This window comes from Pocillopora damicornis, chromosome 1 (assembly GCF_964200805.1).
Source record: "Pocillopora damicornis chromosome 1, jaPocDami1.2, whole genome shotgun sequence".
NCBI lineage: Eukaryota > Metazoa > Cnidaria > Anthozoa > Scleractinia > Pocilloporidae > Pocillopora > Pocillopora damicornis.
The window spans coordinates 37,028,635-37,050,585 of record NC_142670.1 but is presented as its reverse complement, the minus strand read 5'-3'; the positions used below and the strand labels follow the sequence as shown (position 1 = coordinate 37,050,585).

Sequence of the window (21,951 nt, the reverse complement as noted above, 5' to 3'; positions counted from 1 at the left end):
CTATTAGCTGTTTTAAATTTGTAAGCACTTTTATTGCTCTAAATAAATCTTAAAACAGGGAACAGCGAACAGGCCGTTCGAACGAGACTTCTAACTTACCTTAATGAACGAAAAGTCTTCGGAATAAAAGTCAAGGGCAGCAACAAATTAATGTCCTCTTTAAGCAAATCTATGTTTGCAAACGCTTTGACTCCGTCCTGAACACAACAGATTGTGATCAACTTTATGTTCGGGTTTGATTTTAATAACCAACAGCATCCTCTTTGGCTTACAAATAGCCTCCGCCTTCGCGTTTCAGCGTCACCCCTGCACGATTGCCATTATCCTTGCACAAAGAAAATATATGTTGTTATTAAAGAGACCTATTTTTAAAGTAATCTTGCTATTTTGATGGTTTTGACGTTATGGGAGTGTGCTAACTTTGTTTTTCCTATGGTACGTCATTTATCTAATCTGTCGCCAGTATTCACGGGTAGTCCAAGCTCCACCTGTGAGACGATCATCTTGCGAAATGAGAGTCATGGCGAAACTATAAGAGTTTGTATGGGAATGTTTACGACCGCTCTTGGGAATTAAAAAAAATAGCTTGCGTTTAACGTAGCAATACTTCAGTCACATTCTGAATGGGACTGAGGTCTTGCTGACATAATTTTGGACTGTTGGGGGTTAATTTTCTTAGGCAATTCGCACAAACAGAGACATCAGGAGTCTTACCAAGAACTTTTAATCATGTACTACTTAATGACTCTTAATGGTTTTCCATCTGAATGACTGATCATGAGTCTCTGTATCTAATTTAGCCATTAGTACATGCTCTTAAATTTCCTATCGGTTGGCATGTTTGGGCTCAGAAGACAACTGACCTTGATAAAGTAAACATATTTTTTAGAATGCTAACCTAAACAATTCACAAGATATGCGAAATGAAAAACAAAGAGCTGAAAAGCGACTAATACCCGAGAAATAAAACCCAAAAAAAACCTTCCCGTTGAGAACCCCTAAGCAAGGTCAGGACAGGCCCAAACGCGACTAGCGATGACGATTATCGTACGAGAATTAGACCTTATTACAACAGCCAACAGTACAAACGCTAACCCTCTACACTACTTTCCAAACCGTTGGAATATTATAGGAAACAAGTGATATGATCTCACGGCATTTTTCTATTGCGTATTACTCTCAGAAAAACAGGGAATCAATGATGTAATATAAAGGGACTTTCCCGAGGAAATGAGTCATAGCCGGCATTTCAATCGTTTTGCGGTTTTACTGTTTTACAAAATTAAAGTGCGTTTAAGATGTATCTTGCATAAAATCAACTCCTGAGAAATGAAAGATATCTAGAGCTGTTTACCATTTACAAAAAAATCCGGAAACTTCGGTTTGGAATTTTCGTGCGGTAAAAACGGTACGGGTTGTTTACCATTTGCCTCAAATTTCCGGATTGTTGTAAATGGCGCAGGAGAAACTGATCGGCTAAAATTTGCTATTTCTGATAGCCCAGTTGATACGTCAGCTTTGTATAGAATGAAAGAGAACACGTTGCAGAAAATTTATAATAATTTTCGCGGGACATTAAAATATAACGTAAAACTTGACAGCCATTCGATTTTGGACACAATTTAGCGATTTTAAGTCTGCTCACCATTTAAATACAAGGAACAGCTATGTGTTAGGAATATTTCCAGAATTAGAGACGAATAAGAGCAACATGAACACTGGTACACATCCCCCATTTGCTGTGAACCCGCCATATTTGTTGTTGTTGAAGCGATTACGCTCGGCCAAAGGCCAATAGGCCTGAAGCTAGTTCAAAACTTAAGAAACTTCTAATGGTAAACAAATTTCCATTCGGAACGTCCCAACCGGAAAAACGGGACTACCTCTTCAGAATTTCTGAAATTTGTCCTGAGAATTTTCCAGTGGGACAAACAGAAAAAACGTTTACCATTTACATCATGCAAAACCGGAATTTCCGAGAATTTGTGGTAAATGGTAAACAACCTAGATTTCTTCATGGAAAGTACCGAAATACGATATTTACGTATGAGTTTGTTTTCGCAAAACGAACGAGCTAGGCTTTGCGAGCGAAAACAAATGAATGGACTTTGTTGTTTTGTTGTTTCGAGAAGAGAGTGTTGAACCATTGAAGTCGAGCCACTCGATATTCTTGACATACTTTTCAATTGTTCTTGTGAAACATGACTGTAGTTGTTAATACTCTGCACATTTCTGTCCTGATAGCAGTGTTATATGACAAGGACGAATATCCTTATCATTCAATGTTTGAATCATTCGTTTTCGAACACCAAGGTTCGTAAAGTGAGAGATTTCAAGACCGGCCTTCTCGGCCATTGTTTTCATTAGACTGTTAAGTTTGTTAACTCCCATTGCATTGGCTTTAAACCAACTTTTATCAGCGTCTTTTGTAGTATAATTAACACCCAGATAAATGGGTGCATTTGATTTAAAAACGGACTCTGGTCTCTTTTCAGAAGAGAGCTTGAAAACAACAACAGGATCTCTTTCTGGCGGTAAATCTGGAGTCGCGAAAGGTTTGATCAGTCAGACATCACGTGGATCAGCTCAATTTCTGGTTTTAGTTTGTCTTTCAGAAAAATGAAATATTCAGTTCCATCTGCATCTCTCATTAGCTGAACATCTCCCCAGCACATTTGCCGATGCTCTCCACATCCTCGTAGACCAAAATGCAGTGAATTGAAGAGCCAAAGTGTGTTTAACAATCCTTCTCCGTTTGAAATTCCCAGGAGGTTTTTTTTGTAGACAATATCGATCTCATCATCGCTTAGGGCCTCTGCTGTATTAGTTCTATTACCTTTGCCTTTCTTTTCAAATTGTTAGTTTTTAGCTTCGAGACATTTTCTTGCGCGTTCAAAAACAACGTCTTCGATGACAATTACGGGATATTTGTATTCTTTCAAATGTCGATTAAAACTCAGTTGAAAACAGACCTCTAAGACTTGAAGGTTTATACATTCAGGAAGATATATTCGTTAAATGCTTTGGCTTCGATGTCTTCAGAATTTCTTTGTTCGTGTTTTTCTCTCTGAAATTCATTGAGTAGCTTCACATCTCTCGTCGTCTTAACTATCACATTTTTGTTTTGTTGCTCGATAATATATAGCCGTCAAATTAGGCTTTTCTAAAATCTCGTGGATCCTTAAACAATTTTTAAAAGTACAAGTATTTTTGTATTTTTGGGACCGCTATGGAAGTTTGTACGCAAAGAATTTGAAGTTGTTGAATGAAATCAGTGGTATGTTTTGACAAGTCTCTCCTGATTAGAAGAAACGCTTCACCCACGTGTGAGAAAGCCATTTCGCTGCTGTGATTGGCTATCAGGATTTTTTTGGCGGGTTTTCTTATGAAAAAACTAATATATAGACTTAGCCAAACCTAAAAGCGGAGCTCGCATTTATTTTTTCCCGCACGTCTCAAGGGCACAACGCCTTGCACTGACTTCTGGACTACTGAACAAAGCTGTGGCGTTGGCGTGCCCGCGGTATAGTTGACCACGCATGTTAAAAGTAGCACCTTGTACGGTCGTACGGTCGTACATCCAAATTTTTTCGGCTTGATAGGTTACTACTAATTTGTATAATTATGGGGCTACGCTCTTCGAGCTTCACTATGAGTAAATCTCATTATGTATCTAATAAACCCAGATACTAACCAGTTTATTTCATGCGACAGTTAAAATAATGGTTTCCCACGGTGTGCGACACTGTTTATGAAAAAGGTATCGTAATGGCTCGGTCGAGCGTATGACAGGTTTCAAGCGAAAAAAAGTTAACTTATTTTTTTTAGTAACTTTGATGACCGGATAAACACACGATGTCTGGTTAAACGAAGACGAGTACGGCAACTGCGAAAATTTTTTACAAGCTTTTTTCGCTATACAAAAAAGCATCAGGTTGTAAGTTGTCATTTATACGGTTTGACAGGAGTGGATTGACTGTTGTAAAATATATATTTTGAAAGTCATCCAGCTGTAGCAATGCCTTGGATACATGAAATAGACAATACTTGTGGCACTTGTATGTGGCGTGACGTTGTGGTTTTTTTTTTTTTTATTTCAGTTTTGTATGTCATAATGTCCATACGCATAGCTTTTAATACCACTTCCGTGAATATATCTTTTATCATCAAAACAGCTGAGTGACACTTAATTGATTTCATAACTTCTGACTTCTAATGGTTTTCATCATATGACGTATTTGTTTGCTATTAAATAAATAGAGAATAATACATGAATACATTCCAGAATTTGGAATTTTTGATGCCAATTTATTCCCTATTGAAACAAAATGTTTATTGAGAATATCAGGAATTTCAGATGGATCAGAAGGAAAGCTGTTATGATCTTGGCGTTTTAAGCGAGTAATTTGTATTCCAGCTTTCCTTTTCCGATTAACAAGTACATTTCTACCTTCCCATGTCTTTTTTATGTTACTGATGTTGCGTTTGAAATAGTTATAGTAATAATTCTTTTTACTAATACAAGATAATGGAAGTACTTTATTTCTGTAAAGTTTCTATCTTTCCAGATCACCGGAGAATAAAAGCTCATTTTTTTGTTTTTATTGCTTTCCGAATTCCCCTTGGGATCCACGGTTTTTCCAACTGTTTACTTTCAGGCTTTGATAAGGTTCGAAATGGCGCATGCTAGATCCTCGGCTTATTTAGCTTGTTATAAAAGGTAGAAGATGACTCGGAGGGATCCTTAGCAGATGGTGATGACTCTATGTGAATTCCACCAACTTGTGATAAGATTGGTATGGTTTTAAAAAAAAAAGGTGGTATTTGTCATACGCAAGACTTACAAATTTTTGTTGTAGTGTGCAGTCTGAAAGGCTATCACAACAACATTCAAACTAACGTTTGAGGTAAGATATACGTGGTTTACAATGGTGTCATCAATTTCAATGAGAAGGTTAAAATAGATATAGTTGATCCAGTCAACAATCAAAATCCTATATCAGATTTTTTTTCAAAGTCGGCCTTACTTTAAATCTCTCGGTAAAAAATAAAAATTTTACAAACCGTTGCAGAAATTGTTAAATTTGAAGACACACGGGGTCGTCGGATTGTTATATCTACGTCTCACGTTATCGGCCTACTAGAGGGGGCATCCGTAACACTGGATTTGAGCTCCGGTTTGCTAGACGGAGGAACTTATTCATCATTTTTGATTATGAAATTATAAAACTATAATTTTCAACTGATTGATTAAAATAATCCACACACACACACACACATATATATATAATGAAAAAAACTAAAACGGCGATATTTGATTTCAATCATATGGACAAGAATATCGATAAAAGTCAGTTTGATGAAACTTAATCCTTGTACCGCTTTTATCAAAAAGAAATTTGGCTATTCAGGAGAGCATACAAATATTTCAAACAATTGAATTTAATATGTAATTTGTCGTACAAAAAGACCACCAGACCACTAGTGAACTAATTAACAGAAGTCAATCCACTTGGTCTAAAATCAGCGGCTAATTCATTACATTCTCAGAAGCTGAGCATTGTGTACCTATGGTGGTCTGCAATACTTATTTTTTTTTGTTTCCGTCTTTGCTTCCAAGCTGTCAAAGTTGTCTGTTCAGTGCTCAAGTAGGGTCAAAGAAGGAAGTCCCGATTACCATTGAGCGAGCCCCACACGTAACAATGTACGACTCAATTAGTTTTTTTGTCCTCATGAAGTCGGAAATGCAAAGCTAGTCTCAAACTTTGCTTTCATTTTCTTATGCCAGTCCTTCTCAATATCATTTAAAATTAACAGCTGAGTTGATTACGTAAATTGGCCACCGTAAAGAGTTTCAAAGCTGACGTCAGTTTTGCGCGTTAGCCCTTCGTCAATTGGAACTGAGGAAAAGCTAACGCTTGGCTTGTCGAGTAGCTGTAAAGCGCTTTTCGATTGAGTGTTGTAAAACTAAAACCAAAGTACACACAATGGCCAACTAGCGGGAAGGAAAATGTTCTAAGAGCCAACGAAAATTCAAAGTTAAAACAAGCAGACTGCTCAAAGCGCGGGAAAACGCGGACGACCAAGTCGTGATTGGTTTTACTTTTACATCTGAGTGGTTGAGTTTTCTGAACCAATCACAATGGAAGGTAAATCAAAACTAATGCAATCTCAGATTATTTTCGACAATCAAATAAAATTGCTGAAAGAGACAATGTTTACTTAAATACCGAATACACACCAAGTAATACGAGGTTGGTATAATGCTTATCAATTATGCTGCTTCTTACTTCAAATAATGACCATATTCACAGAGGAATGCCAAGATCAATCAACAGACATCAAAAAAGGCCTTATGAGCTTAACTAATGGTCATCTTACGGTTGTTTGTAATAAGCGGAATGTTATCTATATCTGTATCTTAAATCGTTAGTAAAGCTGAGAGCTCTGAAGGAGTAACACGTGACTTGAAATTAAAGTTGAAGCCGGCAGGACTGAAAAATCTCAATGCATTAACTGTTATTTGAATTTGTAACTCACAGAAAATAAAAGTATTTACACACTGATATTCCAAAAGCATTTATGCCTGGAAGAAGGAAAGTACCACCCCCTCCTCCAGCGCACAGCCTTTATACTCTCTTCGGGAACCCCTGAGCCTTAAACACAATAGGCGGTCACTGAAATGATTGGTCGAAGTCTCAGATTTGGCCTTTGGGACTATTCTCCACTTTTGATGTTTACTTTTTTTCCGGAAAAGAAAATGATTAATCGATGAAATTAAAATACAGAGAAAGTGAAGTAAAAACTGTTTACTTTTTTTCCGGAAAAGAAAATGATTAATCGATGAAATTAAAATACAGAGAAAGTGAAGTAAAAACTGTTTTGGCAGAAATATTGCGAAAAATAGCTGTTGGTAATATGTATTTCGCTTAAGGTTCTATTCTTCAAAGCTCTTCACTATATAATCCTAAGATCACCATCCACGATCGCTCGTCTCAATGGCTGATGGCACCAATCAGAAGGAAGGATTATTCACTCTAAAAGGAAAAATAAAGAATAAAGTTTTTAATTGGTTTTGTGTTTGAAAAGTGTTGAGTTTTCCTTTTCCCCAGTTTTGTTCTCTTTTGCAGATTTCTTTGAACGTTTCAATTTTTTCGCATATTTTATGACGGCAGTTGTTTTTTCAGTATATTTTGGTTTATAATTGTGTGCAGGAAATTAGCGCTCGGGCCGTCAAAGTTAATCCATTTACGAATGCGCGACTTTTCACCACTATCATCCCAAGCATTTGCGACGGCATCTTGTCACCTCATTCCATGGCCAGATCCTTATACTAATATACCTATAAACAATGAATGCTGTTTAAAGCGAACATCCAAGGGACTCTTCTGAGCCCGCTGTCGATTTGAGACATTTAGGATTTGGGCTGGCGTCTGCTTATCGCAGAGTGTAAGTATAATTTTGAAATCCTCCCTAAGATAGCTTTCATTGGGTTCGTGGTGACCGCTCGCTCCGCGAGTGTAATACGAAGATGATCACAACGATGGGGCCTATGCAAGGTCAAATAGAAAATACGCATTTCATTTGAAGAACTACTAATTACACTGGCTATTAGCAAACGAGACATAGCATCATAACAAGCGCAGTTAGAGAATGCAGGAAACCGAAAATAACAAGATAACTCTTTTCGCTGACTTACCACAACTATAGACCAAACTTGCTCCAGTGATTGAAGGAGGAGTGTCAGTGATTTGGTCTTCTCTTATTCTACCGATGAGACATCTATGCTTTGCTAAATTCTCCTGACTTTTATCTGCTCGGTACACAAAGTCGACATCAAACCCGCTGGTCAAACCACTCGGAACACAGATCCACTTTTCATGGTTACTAGCTCCGGAGGACGGAAGAACACACGGCACATCGAGATTGTTTTCCATAAACTTTTGCGGGATATGAACAGATTGGAAATGGCAATGTCCCGTTATGGGAATAATATGAACGTCTGTTCGTTCCTCAGCTCTGTCAACGATCCCTGGACAACGGATCTGAAGGCAGACGACAAATTCATTGTCTCTATTAGAATCAACTGCCATTGTAGCATAATCGCCGACTTTTGATTCTGTCGTACCCTGCCTGTTTCCTCGGAAACTGGAAGCAAGAAAGGTTGCCTTTGCATTATGTACAAGGACCTTGATAAAGCAAACGTCCTGTTTGTTTATGTCGCTGGGGCTAGGCGGATACCAGTTGAGTGGGTTATTGCTGTCATCTATACGTGGCGAGGACAAGATAAATGTTGCGTCAGCGCCTTGGGGGGGTTGAAAACGAAAATATTTATTGTCTCTATCTTGCCTGTAGCACCTTGCGTTGGAGTTAGAAAAAGGATAAACAGGACCACTGCTTCTCACACTGGTATAAAGTTTGAACGACTCAATTTGTTGTGCTCTTCCGAGGTTGCTTGAAACGACTCTAACACTTGTCCCATATGGAAAAGAATCAATGCCTCCGCGGTCTGGTGTTAGAAATCTTGAGCCATCACTTTCTGCTTGCAGGTAGCACGTTCTTTCTCGCCAAGTTGGAACACAAGCGATGCCATTGGAGTTCGATGTTTGCTCTCGATAGCCTTCTAATAGATTATCATTAAAGGAAAATCCACATATAACCCTTGCAGTTGACCCTGGAGGAGCTGACACGCCCACAAAACTTAAACCACTAGGCCGGTCAAAATTCAGATCACTTTCACTTATAGCCTGGGTGATCTCAGTAACTAAGAACCTCCGGGCAGAGCTTCTTTTCCGTCGGATACTACCCTTTTCGTCGCTCCATATATTTCCAGCCAGTATCCATCGTCCAGTCTTTTTGTTTAACCACCAAAGTTTAACAGTCGTGTTTCCATTATCATCTACACTAATGTTTAGCTGTTGGGGATCCAAAAACACTTTCATAGGTTTAGAAGGGGTTAACTTATTTCCACTGGTATCTTCAAAGTTCACCTTCATCATTCCAAAGCTCGAGAGAATCTGTTCCTCTCCATCTTCATCAACGGCAGAAAAGTCGCCAGGAGCTGACAAGATATCAGATGCGTTTCGAGGATGGACTAAGTTCAGTCGCATATTAGCTTGGCCAGAGTAACTGGTTCCGTCTTCTTTCAAAAGGGAACCTCCAGGAACCTCAAGATCTGCAAAAGCAGAATCATCTGTCTCGCCACCCAAAGGGACATTGAGATCCTGAGATGCATCGAAAATTACTGGCCGTTGTATTGTGGCTAGGACAATCTTCGTAATCACACTGTGGCCCTCTTGAAGATGAAAAACTTTCGTAAGATCTTTAAATTCCTTTAAAAAGGTGTCTTTGAAAGTAACAGCTAATCGTTTTCTTCCATCTCTAACATCAAAAGAAAAACTGCCACTTCTAAAGTCTGCGTTCGCTTTCACTTCTCCATCGTATTCAATTTGGGCAAATTTAACTGGCCTCTCGTCTTTTCCGCCCACGACCACGCCTCTTATTGTTATAACGGCCTTATTACAAACTCCACAGCCACAATATTTTGTCTTGGAGAGCTTAAATTCAGCGACATTTCCACAAGCTATATTCAATTCTTCCACCTTTGAGACCCCACAACAAAATGTTTTGTCTTTGCAAGCGTTTGAGTTGTCTGAATCGTTTTGAAGGCAGGGTACAGATGGACATTCACCTACATCAACCACATTATTTGTTGTGCCTTTCTGTACACAATTTGGTGGAAGTTTCAAATGCTTTGTTCGAGGAGTTGGGTCACAGAACGCCTCCTCTGTATCTGCCAGATCAAAATCAGTAAATGAACTAAAATTAATAAATAAATGCTTTGTCTTGTGAAAGTAATAATGGTTTCCTGACCAATCAATTGAATTCATCAAAGCATATCCTTGTATTTATAATATTTCATGATGATTCCTAATCAATTAGGGCTCTTACTTGGTGTAGAAGACACAGTATACGTCACAATAGCATTTCATTACTACTGGGAATAAGAAAACATTGAAAAAAATAGCGTAACGTATATTGTCTTCTACATCAAGTTAGAGCCCCAATTAGCGATTTGCGCATCGGGCACTGGAAAGTCTCGAGATACGCTGTTTGTCTATTTTTTTGTTGGAAATTCATAAGAATTTCAGATTTATTCCAGCGACTTGCTAAGTTTCTTTTAAAAGTACCTCCACAGCGAAATCAACGTCTCTAATTTCAATTTGCTCTTTTAACCGGAGATCTGGGCTCTTAAGGAAAATGATATTAAAAAAGGATAAATAAAACTAATTTAAAGATTTAGCCCAGCCTTGGGCACACGAATAATTCGTTACAATGCAAATTAATTTGGAAGAATTTCCCTTTTCCCATGAACACAACCTTCAAAACGTTTCTTTATGAAGCTTGCACATTTTTAAACATTAAAAAGGCCAGCCGTTTACCTATATATGCTTTCGACCGATTTTTTGTTTCACCAACGTCAAGACAAGATACTTACCTATTATTTTCAAGACTGCTCCGTCGGAGAATTCGGACCCAAAGTCGTTTACTACTCGACAGCGGTAGCTTCCATTAAGTCCGCGCTCAGCAGTTATTTTAAGAGTGTTGTTAAAACTGTAAAGTTCCTTATCGATTATGTTATTCTCCTTGAACCTGGAAGTAAACGAAGAAGTCATTGATTTAAAACGTAACGACATAAACTGAATTGAGTCGTCGTATACAATAAAGATTTTGTTACCATTCAATTTCCGGTGGAGGGTTTCCTTGACCATTGCAACAAAATGTAGCATTCTGACCAGGCAGCCGAAGTTTGCTTTCCGGATGGACAGTCACAAACGGCGGAACTGCAAGATTTACGAAACGAGACAATATGAGGTTATTGCTATAAGTATATTTTGCTTTTTGGATGTAACGAATGTTACTATGTATCTAAAAATAAGATAGCTTTTGGAGGCCTAACTGTTCATTAAGAACGAGTTTTTGCTTTGAAAGAAGTCACTCTTACTTACTGTCAGTCTCTAGGTCAGACAGTCAGTCTGAAAATCGGCCAGTTAGTCAGCCAGTCAGTTAGTGAGTCGGTAAGTCATTCCGCCAGTCAGTCAGTCAGCCAATTAGTCAGTCAGTCAGAGTCAATCAGCAAGTCAGCCGGTCAGTGAATCAGTCAGTCAGTCACCCAATCAGCAGGCAAGCCAATGAGTCGGTCAGTCATTCAGTCAGCCAGTCCTTCTGTCAGTCAATCGGTCGATCAGTCTTTTAGCCTGTCATTGGGCCGGTCAATCAATCAAACTGACTGCGAGGTAAGATACGTTACAGGTAAGTACCTGCAATTTCCATCTTTGCGATAATGGTGGCCTTCTCTCGGGTCAGAATATTAGCTTTTTTCGTCACAGGAACAAAACCATCTTTTGTCACAAGCAACTCTTGCTCATCCGCACAGACACCAAGTGCTGTAAAGTGTCCACTTATGTTCGTCTTTGCAAGAACGTGGTAGGGTGTTTCTATCAATGATATGTTTGCTTCCGACAGTGGTGTGTCATCTACTGTCAAAACTCGTCCAGTGAGCACGTGATGATCACATGTACATGCATCACACGCGGCATTCAGTGTTCCAGTGGTACAGTTTCGCGAACAATCTAAAGAAAATGATGACAGAAAAAGTTATCATGGGTGTGAACAGGCAACAGAAAGATTACTCGGCTGTAAAGTAGAGGAAAATGTGTCATTAGCTCTCTCAGTTAAAAAGGAGATGTAATCCTAGGAGCTGCCATCGATAGACTTGAGTTATAGAAGGAATTCGTAGTAAAATCGCCTGATTTTCTATAAATACTATCATTTTTTTGTGCTCAGAGTTCTTCATGCATGTCGATGTATAACTTCTTGCATCTTACAGAGGTGCGTTATTTTAAGCTAGCAATCACGTCCTGTTGGTGTATCATTAGTTTATGAGCTTCTTTTGTAATGTTCTACGCGGAGATCTTAATTGGCATCGTCAATAAAGCTGCAAGAAAGTAAATGACAGTTAGAGAAAACAAATGTGAAGATGAGACCACCGAGTTGCTGTGTCCAAATCCTTACAGAATAACTGTGTTTGCGCCATATCATATCAGCTGTTACATTATCAATGTACACTATATGTAGCCCTCTTTTTTAATGTTTCACGAGTAAAAAGGGGTTTATACGGGGTAAGAAATGAAGAGACTCGATAACGATCTCATTAAATATCTATTTGTTCTCGCGACTCGTTAACACTTTAAGAGCGAATTTTTTTTATCACCGCGTGGGAGGTGGCACATGATCGGAAAAATCACTATCCTCATATTTCGCTCAGAGATACCTTAGGGTAAGTCTATAAACGTGGTATAACTTTTTTGTTCAGAGCTGTTTTTATTTTCTAGAGAATCACCAAACACTGTATCGAGCCCCAACCGCCATAAAATGGCCGAAATGAAGTCGACGAGTGGGGCAACAAAACCTTTATTCCTCAAAAGCGCAAAAGAAAGCAAGTCTTTCTGAATTTTACCTATTTGTATACGAGGTATTAAAAAATGATTTCAATCTAATAACGGGCTTGTTGACATAACTATGAATTATTGGCGAATATTTGAAAATAGCCAAAATTTGATTGATTAAAAATTACATTTTGGAGCAGTTTTTCAATAAAAATTTTTCCTACCTGGTATAACTCGGAATCACTTGAGATGAGCATTTTACAAAGTGAAAAGAATGTTCTTTCCATGGATATAAAAATTAATTTGGGGCTCTTAATTACTGCGAAGAAATAGCCCGGTCTATTTCGTGCAAATCGCAATGCCGCCATGTAAACAACCGCAGATAATCCAATTAGGCTTTTTATTATCGAAGCCATAATTCCAACAAAATCTTATCGCTTTGACCTATACTAGATTGTAAACTGGATTTTTTAAGCTCACCTGGCGAAAAACACCTTTCTTAGATTGGTTCCTTGCCTCAATCTTGTTATAAAGAGACTTGACAACAGCTTCGATAGTACAGCACTACAGGCGGTGTATACCAAATCACAGTGAAAACATCTCGCGAAGGTTCCTGCCGGAAACGTCGCATTGCTGGACAGTTATAACCATATTTCAGCTTGGAACACTCAAATTTTACAAGTCTTCCTTTCACAATAAGAATGGAAGTTTGTTTTTTATAGAACGAGCCAGAGCATCCTGACAGATGAAATGAATCATTGACTTTCGTTTTTTGCGATGGTGTCACGCAATAACATGTCACTCGAAAGGAGGCTCGGTTACCAATACGCTCTTATTTTCTTTCCTTCTTATCCCCTATTTTTATTTCCGGGAAAAAGTTTTAAATCCAGAATTTAAAATTACCGTTGTTTGCATTTTTTAAGCGCGATACCACTCATGCGTCACCCTAGACTGCTAAATGAATTAGGTATATGTTACTACAGCATAGAGGAAATTTCACTGCATCAATTTTTAACGACGTAAAAAAATGTGTTATCCTATTTTGTAAATTGTGACGGCTTGCAGGGTAGACAGGTGCGGGAGTGGAAAAATTAAATTGGGAGTAGCTTTCTAAAATACTCAGCGCTAAAAAAATAAATTAGATTAGGCACAGTTTCTAACCATATAATGAGCGTCGCGCCATAAATTTTCCAAAGCAAACTAAAATGGTGTTTTCGTTTGGCCGCCGATTTTTTTAAGAGGTGAGCGTACCAAATGGAAATCAATTGCTCCTTTCAAAGATTAGTTGGGGGATGCTGCTCCCAAGATAAGCGAAGTCGAGTTGCAGGAAAAGCTTCTCTTATAGTCCCTCTGCGCTTATGTGAGAAAGACATCTCAGCACACAAACAGGCTGTGGGCGTGAATGATGTTGAATCGGAAGTCGATCTCATTTTAGCACGGGCATCGATATTCACGTTGCCTTCCAATATTTCGGACATGACTATCTGCCCAGCCCATCGCTCCTCTTTGGGCATTGGATGGCGAAGAGGCTCGCAACGGTGCCGTGTTCCATCCGAATTATCGAGACATGCCAAGGAAGGGAAATCACGAAAGGGTGACCGTGGTATAAACAAAGCGCTTTCGAAGGCAATCCTTCGACGCACGGGAATATTCCTCCCTGTTGGGTCTGGTAAGTCTTTGTAATGTTGTTAATTTACAATAGGACGCTATGACAAACAGGACATGAAGTTACTAGTAAAAACAAAATTGGCACATTTAAATTAGTACCACCACTGAAGCACACATTTAACCAGCCATTTAATTTTGTAGCGTGAGCTAGTTTAATCAAATTATTTTTTATCAGTGTGTTTTTTTTTTTTTGTTAACTTCTTGTCGCCAAAAACTAATACACCTCTTTCGTTATCTCACCATGCGGCCTGGGACCGAGATATATATTTTGGTCAGGGGCTCAGGGCCACTCACTACACCGCAAAACCGCTCTTAGGGAAGAGTGATGGATAGATTTAGGGGACGTTGTTGTGTTGTTGCGTTGTTGGTGCGAGGGGAAGGGCAGGTGATTTGAAAAGCGAAAGGGGGGTAGGATTAAAAAACTGTTTTTGTCTCTGTCAATAGACCATTTTACAGTTCTGTGACATTTAACCAGGCCTCTGTATGAAAGCGAGGTTTGTGTTGACCTTGACACGATAGAGATAAAAAACTGGTTAGCATAACAATTAAAGGATTTGCATATCAAAAGTAACAGGGTTTGTATCAAAACAAGGTCAACTTGAGCCTCACGTAGGTGATGTATATAATCACGGAGCACTAGACAATTAACTTCCAGTTGTTTTAGTTAACTGGGAAGTTCGTCATTTGAGAGGTTACGCATGACGTTTGTTTTTCCCGCGAACGTCAAAAATTCAATTTCTGTCGTCTGTCTTTAGGCGTGTGTACACGGAATTAAGTAGGTTTGTGTTTGTCGTGAATGTGTTATTTTATTTTTTGTGCAGGATTTTTTTAAGAATTCCATAAATAGGTAACAAAATGAAAGGCAAGCTTGCGTTTGCCGTTTGCCGTTAAACGTCATGCTTAAAGTGCCTATTGATAAATATAATCTTTGCAAGCGCGAAGTCGTGGAAATAGAGTGGATAACAACGCATGTATAGTCAGTACCAGGGGGTGACTAAATTTACGAAAACGTCAAAAAGTAGTTTTTCAGAATGGCACTGATTCAAAACACTCAAAAGAGATCTACAGCGTTTTTTAAGTGAATTCGCGTAGGTTTTTGTTTAAAACATAACACTGACTAAGAAATAAATATTAGTTGGCCCTGCACTCGGTACAGCGATGTCTGCAGACGAATGCCTGTCTGGGTGTCCTGTGCACGTTTAGCGTGATTGCGTGACAAACATGAGTGATGACACACGGCTTCGTTGGTGAACATCGTTGTGCCATTTGGGGAGCCAAACGTTTCTTAACTGAAACTGTAAGCAATCAAAGCATCTTGGTTTATCGTGCAAAAAAGACTTTTGTATATACTGGAGTTGTATGGAAGCAGAAATAAGTCAAGAGTTGCGATGGTCTGCGATGATTTATGAACAGCTTCGAGTATTGTAAATGGTCAAGCCGGACGTTGTAAACACTTTTTAAGTGAACATGGCGATTTGAAACAAAAATAATGGAAACATCACTCCTTAATCACTGGTTTCAGAAGGTAAGGGTAACATATTGAGTTTCTGATAAAGCACAGCTCAAAGCGGTAAGATTTTGCAGAAATTATGGCTTCGATAATAAAAGAATAATTGGATTATCTGCGGTTATTTACGCGGCGGCGTTGCGATTTGCACGAAATAGATCGGGCTATTTCTTCGCAGTAATTAAGAGCCCCCAATTAATTTTTATATCCTTGAAAAGAACATCGTTTCCAATTTTCAGAAATGCTCATCTCAAGTGATTCCGAGTTATACCGAGTAGGAAAAATTTTTTTTGAAAAACTGCTCCAAAATGAAATTTTTAATCAATCAAATTTTGGCGATTTTCAAATATTCGCCAATAATTCATAGTTATGTCAATAATCCCGTTATTAGATTGAAATCATTTTTTAATACCTCGTATACAAATAGATAATATTCGGAAAGACTTGCTTTCTTTTGCGCTTTTGAAGAATAACGTTTTTGTTGGCCTACTCGTCGGCTTCATTTCGGCCACTGTTATGGCGGTTGGGGCTCGATACAGTGTTTGGTGATTTTCTAGAAAATAAAAACAGTTCTGAACAAAACAATTATACCACGTTTATAGACTTACCCTAAGGTATCTTTAAGCGAAGTATGAAGGTAGGGCTTTTTCTAGGCATGTGCCACATTTTTTTGATTTCACGCGGTCTCCAGAAAAATTCTCTCTTAAATCACCTGGACAGCTCCACTCTGCACATGGTTTGATCTGATCAGGTTTTCCGGCACATGTAATCGGGGCAAAGACCGCTCTATCATTAATGGCCACACACTTTCTCTTTCGATATCGTGAACCACTGCCACATGTTTTAGTGCAGTCACTCCAAGAACTCCAACGTGACCATTTCGATTCTACAAGTCCAGTTAAATATAATGATAAATACTCCTGAATTAAAGTAACTGTTCATATATCATCTTCCTCAATGAACTTAGTGCTTTGTGCTCGCTTTGGGCGATTGACGCAACTTGTCATGGGGCTAAGATAAAAATAGAGGAACCGTTTAGGGTCTGGTGCTGAAACGCAACTTGTCATGGGACTAAGATAAAAATAGAGGAACCGTTTAGGGTCTGGTGCTGAAACCTCATCTTTCAATTTTTTTAACTAGCGACGCATGGTTAAAACTTAGCTTGAAGGATAAAACTGGATTTCACGTATATAACTAAAATAAATGTGCAGGTTTTATAAAGAGAAACTGAACGTCTAACTGAAATGGTCCCTAATTATCAAGGGTTAGGATGTCAAAAGCTGTGTTATTTGAAAGGGTACAAGAAAAATATTCATTTTAGAAGTAAGAGGAGAGCTCAATCTACTATAAATGCTCAAATCAGCGCAATGGATGTCTATCTGAAATCTAAGTTGAGAGTTTTTAGCAAAACTACTATTGACAAGGTATCTTTATAATTTGGTATTACTGTTGTCTTAGGAGTTAAATAATTTACATTTTATAATTTCTATTCTAATCTCTAATTGCTCTTGATAACAGGTCCTATATTTTAAAATCCGACTCATCACGCCCTTTCAAATTCAGTAAGTATTTAATATTCTCGCATCTTTCCCACCTCCCATAATGTTTCTTCATTCTGATCTCTCCCCACGATATTTTCGCCTCTTCTATTTTGCAAAATAAACTATTTTCAGCCCAATTAGATCTCTTTTGCAACTCACCTGTGTTGGGGACAAGATCTGCAATAGCTGTCAGGGCTGCTATACTACTGGCTGATGAGATGCTGCTCCTCGTAGACTCCAGGTTGGGTGGTGACGTTGTTTGTTCCCGCTGAAAGTAAGCTGATGTGGCTGTTGGTGTGGGTTTCGTCACAACTGATGATAGGGAGGATGCAGCCAGTGAGTGGAAGGAAAGAAAACTTTCAAGACAAATGTTTGGCACAATCAGAGCTTTTTCTATGCGTGCGATCGCTATCTTCGAAAGCCACGCCGGTCAAAAAATCAAAATCTCGGAAAAATAAAAATCGACGAGGTTCAAACTCAAAAACTCAACTGAAATATTTAGCTTGAAACTGAACTCGAAATCCAGACTAAGTATGATATACGTATACGAATATACGAATATATGTCCATTCTGTATTTCCTCACTCAGAGCAATTAAAAAAAAAAAAACACGAACTCTAATAGCAACAGAATCCACCCATAATATAAGCTGCAGATTGAGTTTCAGGCATTAGCCCTGCATCTTAGCTGAATATGAATTATCTTAAGATATAGTGACGCTTGTTGTAGCTGTATACTTTGATGAGACAGCACCGAACGATAATTTCAATCTCTGTCTTAGTACCCCCGGCCGTAATCGTTCCGCTATATTTCGAGGCACTTGACCTCACCAAGGACAGACTGCCCTCTTGTTTTAAGAAAAATAACATATTATGTACATTTGAGTTGTCGATGCTTTAGTAAGCAAACACCTAACGAAAGTAGAATGCGTTTAGGGAAATTGCTATCCACAAGAATGTTTGACTCAGATCTTGCCAGGAGATTAAAAATTTTACATGGAAGGCTATACCAAACGGTAGAGCTGCCTGCCCCTGGGTAAGAGTGTTAATTTCTAGAGCAGTCAATGAATATGTTGACAATTTTAGCTTTATTCATATGCCATATGGCCACAAGAGGTTACTGGAATAGTACTAGTTTCTATACCAACAGCAACTTCGGATTAAGTTCTACTGTCTAATTCCTTACCGTTCGGTTGCTCTTGAATGTTTTCTATAAAACGAAGATAGAATGATTTTTTATTACTCTTTCCTTTGGGACTACTGAGACGTGAAATATGGATATCAACAATTTAAATTTAGTGATCTCAGTTAATCGATAAAGGTTTGATCCACCATTGGTATTAGCAGTCCTTTGTTTTTGTATCCTACAGCTGAATGGACGGTAACAATCACACTTTGGGTTTTTACAGCAAAATAAAACAAAAGTTATTGTTTACGCTTTCCATTAGTTTGACTATTGATTTGTGTGACTGTTTGTGATTTGAATATAATTCCTTTAAAGAGAGGTTTTTAAAGGTAATACGAAGGACACGCACACATAATCACAAGAGAATCGAACTCTCTTTCAAAGCAGCGGGCATATCCAAGGTGGCCAATCAAGGAGACTATAGAGTATTAGTGCTAAAAGCTCTTAAAGCCGGTTAATCACCCAAGTTTATTGACCTAGACAGAAGTAATTGTTGCCCCAAGATCCTTCGAATTAGGCGAGCCGGCCGTGGGAATATTGGATTTTTTTATGTAATGAGTGTACGCCCACAATTAGAGGAACAAAACTTTACAGGAACAATTTATCATCCTTAGGAAATGTCGAGGGAATTTTAATGCTTAATTTACGAACTACTCTTTATCCAAGAAAAGAAGCCTATAAACTGAACACTCGATCTGACTCGATTAAAGCAGAACTATTTATTACTTAACTTAACTAACACACTCTACGTTCCACATTGTAGAGCTTTTAGTCACATGCAATGAAACTTTCAAACGCGTTCTTAGTATAAAGAGAACTGACAGGAATCTGACTTTAGAATTTAGAAATGATGAATTAACGAGTCATCGAAACGTCATTCGAAATTATAATCGCTGATTTTGATTCTTAATAATTATTCCAAAGCCTCCGTTGTCAGAATTAATATACTACTTTTTTATTTTCCTTTCAATATACTTATTGATCAAGAATATGCATCACAATGAGAAATGAACAGATAACACATCTTACCACTGGTGCTTTCAGGTTTCCCCTTGCCTCTCATGTAAGTGGGAATCAATACAGCAAGAAGGACTCCCACCACCACTAAAATAATAGCAACCAGAATTGCCATAAGCAATCGCCTTTTTGGACTGGAGGACTGTGGAACCGTCACAATATACTTATTCTTGCACGGATTTCTGTTCCCCGAAGGCTTCATTTCTTCCATTTTTCCTTCAAGTGGACGGGATGTCAAGAATGATAAGTATTAATGGAGTTATTTAACTGATCCTTGCGGAAGCTCAAGGGCATGAAGCGTTTAAGCAAAATTTCTGTACTTATAATTGCTGAAAACGGTTTCGTAATTTTTGACTTAAATTCTCTTATGGTTCGATTTTTCTTTTCCTCAAAAGTAATTGATATTAGAAAGGCAAGCTCTTCGAAGACACGTGAGCATCAACTCCAACAAGCGATGGAAGCAACTGTAACGTGTTATGTTTCGATCACGTGCCTTTCTTGGACGTTGATCACGTTTACCCGGATGCAATTGCAATATTGTATTTTTCACGATATGCAAATCTTTCACTTGCGCTGGTAGACTGCTGCGATTTTATCTCGAGAAATTAAAATTTTGTCCTCCGAGAGACAATGCAACTCAGTTGCAGTCTTATGTTCATTCGAATAGCAAAGAAACCGTCTGTGGGAAAACATCCATGACCATCAGTTCTCAATAATCCATAACTTCGAGAACTTGGCAACATCATCGAAATACAGAATTCCACCCTTCCCTTTTTCCTTACGCGAAATCTCTTTGTTTCCCTCGTAAGTTTCATCAAAAGTCACGTTTTTTAACTGATTAAAGCCGAAAGCTCATCAAGCCCTTCTGATTAATATTTTACAGCGAATTCTGTTGACGACGAAAGCTTTTAGCTATGTATACCTTGAGAAAAATTTGATAAGTTACACTTCTTGTAATTCCTTTTTTTTGCCTCCATACAAACAAGTTTTCATTTTGATACATACTTGTCGAACTTGTGTGAGTCTTTGGGGAAGTAGTCACTTCTAATTCACCAGTTAACGGCCCTGTGTACTTGGAACCTTGTGCAGCTACGCAAAAAAACAAAGAGAAAGGACATGAAATATCAGCACGTTCAGGTCAGACACTGAATATGATGGTCAATAGAAACCACTGAGATAAGATTCGAAATTCTTCTTAAAATAATCAAACCAAGTTCCATTGGTTTATGGCCACATGGTTCTATGAAACGTTTTCAAGGACGTACTATATCAGACCTTGCAGTTTTATCAGACGAAAACTGGACTGCAGATCAGTAAGAAATAAATGAGTACAGAAGAAAGCAACCGATTCTCTAAGCACCTTTATGGTCTATATCGTAAACAATAGCTCTTTAATCAAACTCAAATCACTGGCCTGTAGAAGTCTTACTTACGTTTGTTTTCGGCATCGCTAAGGTACTTTGGAACGTATATGGCGATCAGGGATATTGCGAGGATGACCACAATCACCACTGCAATTATAACAAGGATGAGTAAAAATTTTCGTTTAGGTCTTGCGGTCTTTTCTGAAGGCTCAGATAAGAAAACGTTCTTATTGGATGAGAACAGAGTGATGAAAACAGGACGCCACTGTGATCAACCAATCACCTTCATCCTAAATAGAATGCTGAAGGTTATCTGTTGTAAGTAGGTAAAGTGGAGTGTTAAAAATAGCAGTCTGAATCAATTATGATCAGTTTGTCACGCGCGTCAGCCAAACCGTCAACTATCACTGCTTTTGCTCATTAACAATTAATCACGGAAGTTGAAGCCACGGTGAATAGTGGCTATTTATATACTGATATTTACATAGCAGTAAATGTAATATTTATCCGAGCCAGCCAGAATAACAAATGGCCCAAAACATTGTCGAATAATGGGAAATAGGGAAAGCGTAAACTAACTAAAGCAAAGAATTCAAAACGTCACAGAAGCTACTAATCTTCAAAATATTACCCACCTTTAGGGTCTGAAAAACTTCATTCAGCAAATAAAAAAAAATTTTGATTTAAGTTCAAATGCTTTGCTCAAAAGTTTTCGTATACGAAGGTCACAAAGTATTGTACTTTTAATTTTTTCGTCCTAGAAAATGAGGATCTAAATTACAAGTGACTTACTGTTCAATATCTCCGACCAAAGTTCAGTTTTATTTTTGTTTTCCTTTGTTTTGTTTTGTTTTAAGAATAGTCGCCTCGTTCATCGAACTATGTTCCCTTGGGTGGACCATAATCTCATTGGAAGGCATTTTAATCCTCTCCGGCTGATCGGAGGTGAATTAAACTAATCCCCCTCGAGCTAACCAATCTGAACGCGTTAAAGTAACATTTAGTTGTGAGGTATAAAATCATATACTGTTTGTAACATTTCTTTGACAATCGTCATTCGGACTCCCTGCACAAATCGTTCTCCAGCTCTGTCTTTGACGATTCCTATGGCATGACTTATTTCCTCTTTCGTGCGATTCAAAGAGGAACTTCAGTAAGGCGTGCTGAAAATTTGTCAAACCCACAAGAAACTACGTACATACATACATAAAGTCTCTTCC

The 21,951-nt window shown here is 38.3% G+C and overlaps 1 protein-coding gene and 1 pseudogene across 1 annotated transcript; both read right to left on the bottom strand.

The window, feature by feature from the left end:
* Positions 1–1,829: 1,829 nt before the first annotated feature.
* On the bottom strand, positions 1,830–4,458 carry LOC149053615 (uncharacterized; annotated as a pseudogene).
* Positions 4,459–6,880: 2,422 nt separating this feature from the next.
* Positions 6,881–21,788, bottom strand: LOC149053614 (cartilage intermediate layer protein 1-like). The gene is made up of 12 exons (XM_089183432.1): positions 21,759–21,788; positions 20,801–20,996; positions 20,373–20,456; positions 19,380–19,583; positions 18,351–18,374; positions 17,325–17,477; positions 16,337–16,510; positions 11,322–11,633; positions 10,739–10,844; positions 10,499–10,653; positions 7,700–9,793; positions 6,881–7,037 (listed from the first exon to the last, which is right to left on the bottom strand). Exons 1-12 carry the CDS (start codon positions 21,786–21,788, stop codon positions 7,033–7,035), a joined length of 3,537 nt encoding a protein of 1,178 aa, XP_089039558.1. The 3' UTR covers positions 6,881–7,032.
* Between the last annotated feature and the right edge of the window lie 163 nt (positions 21,789–21,951).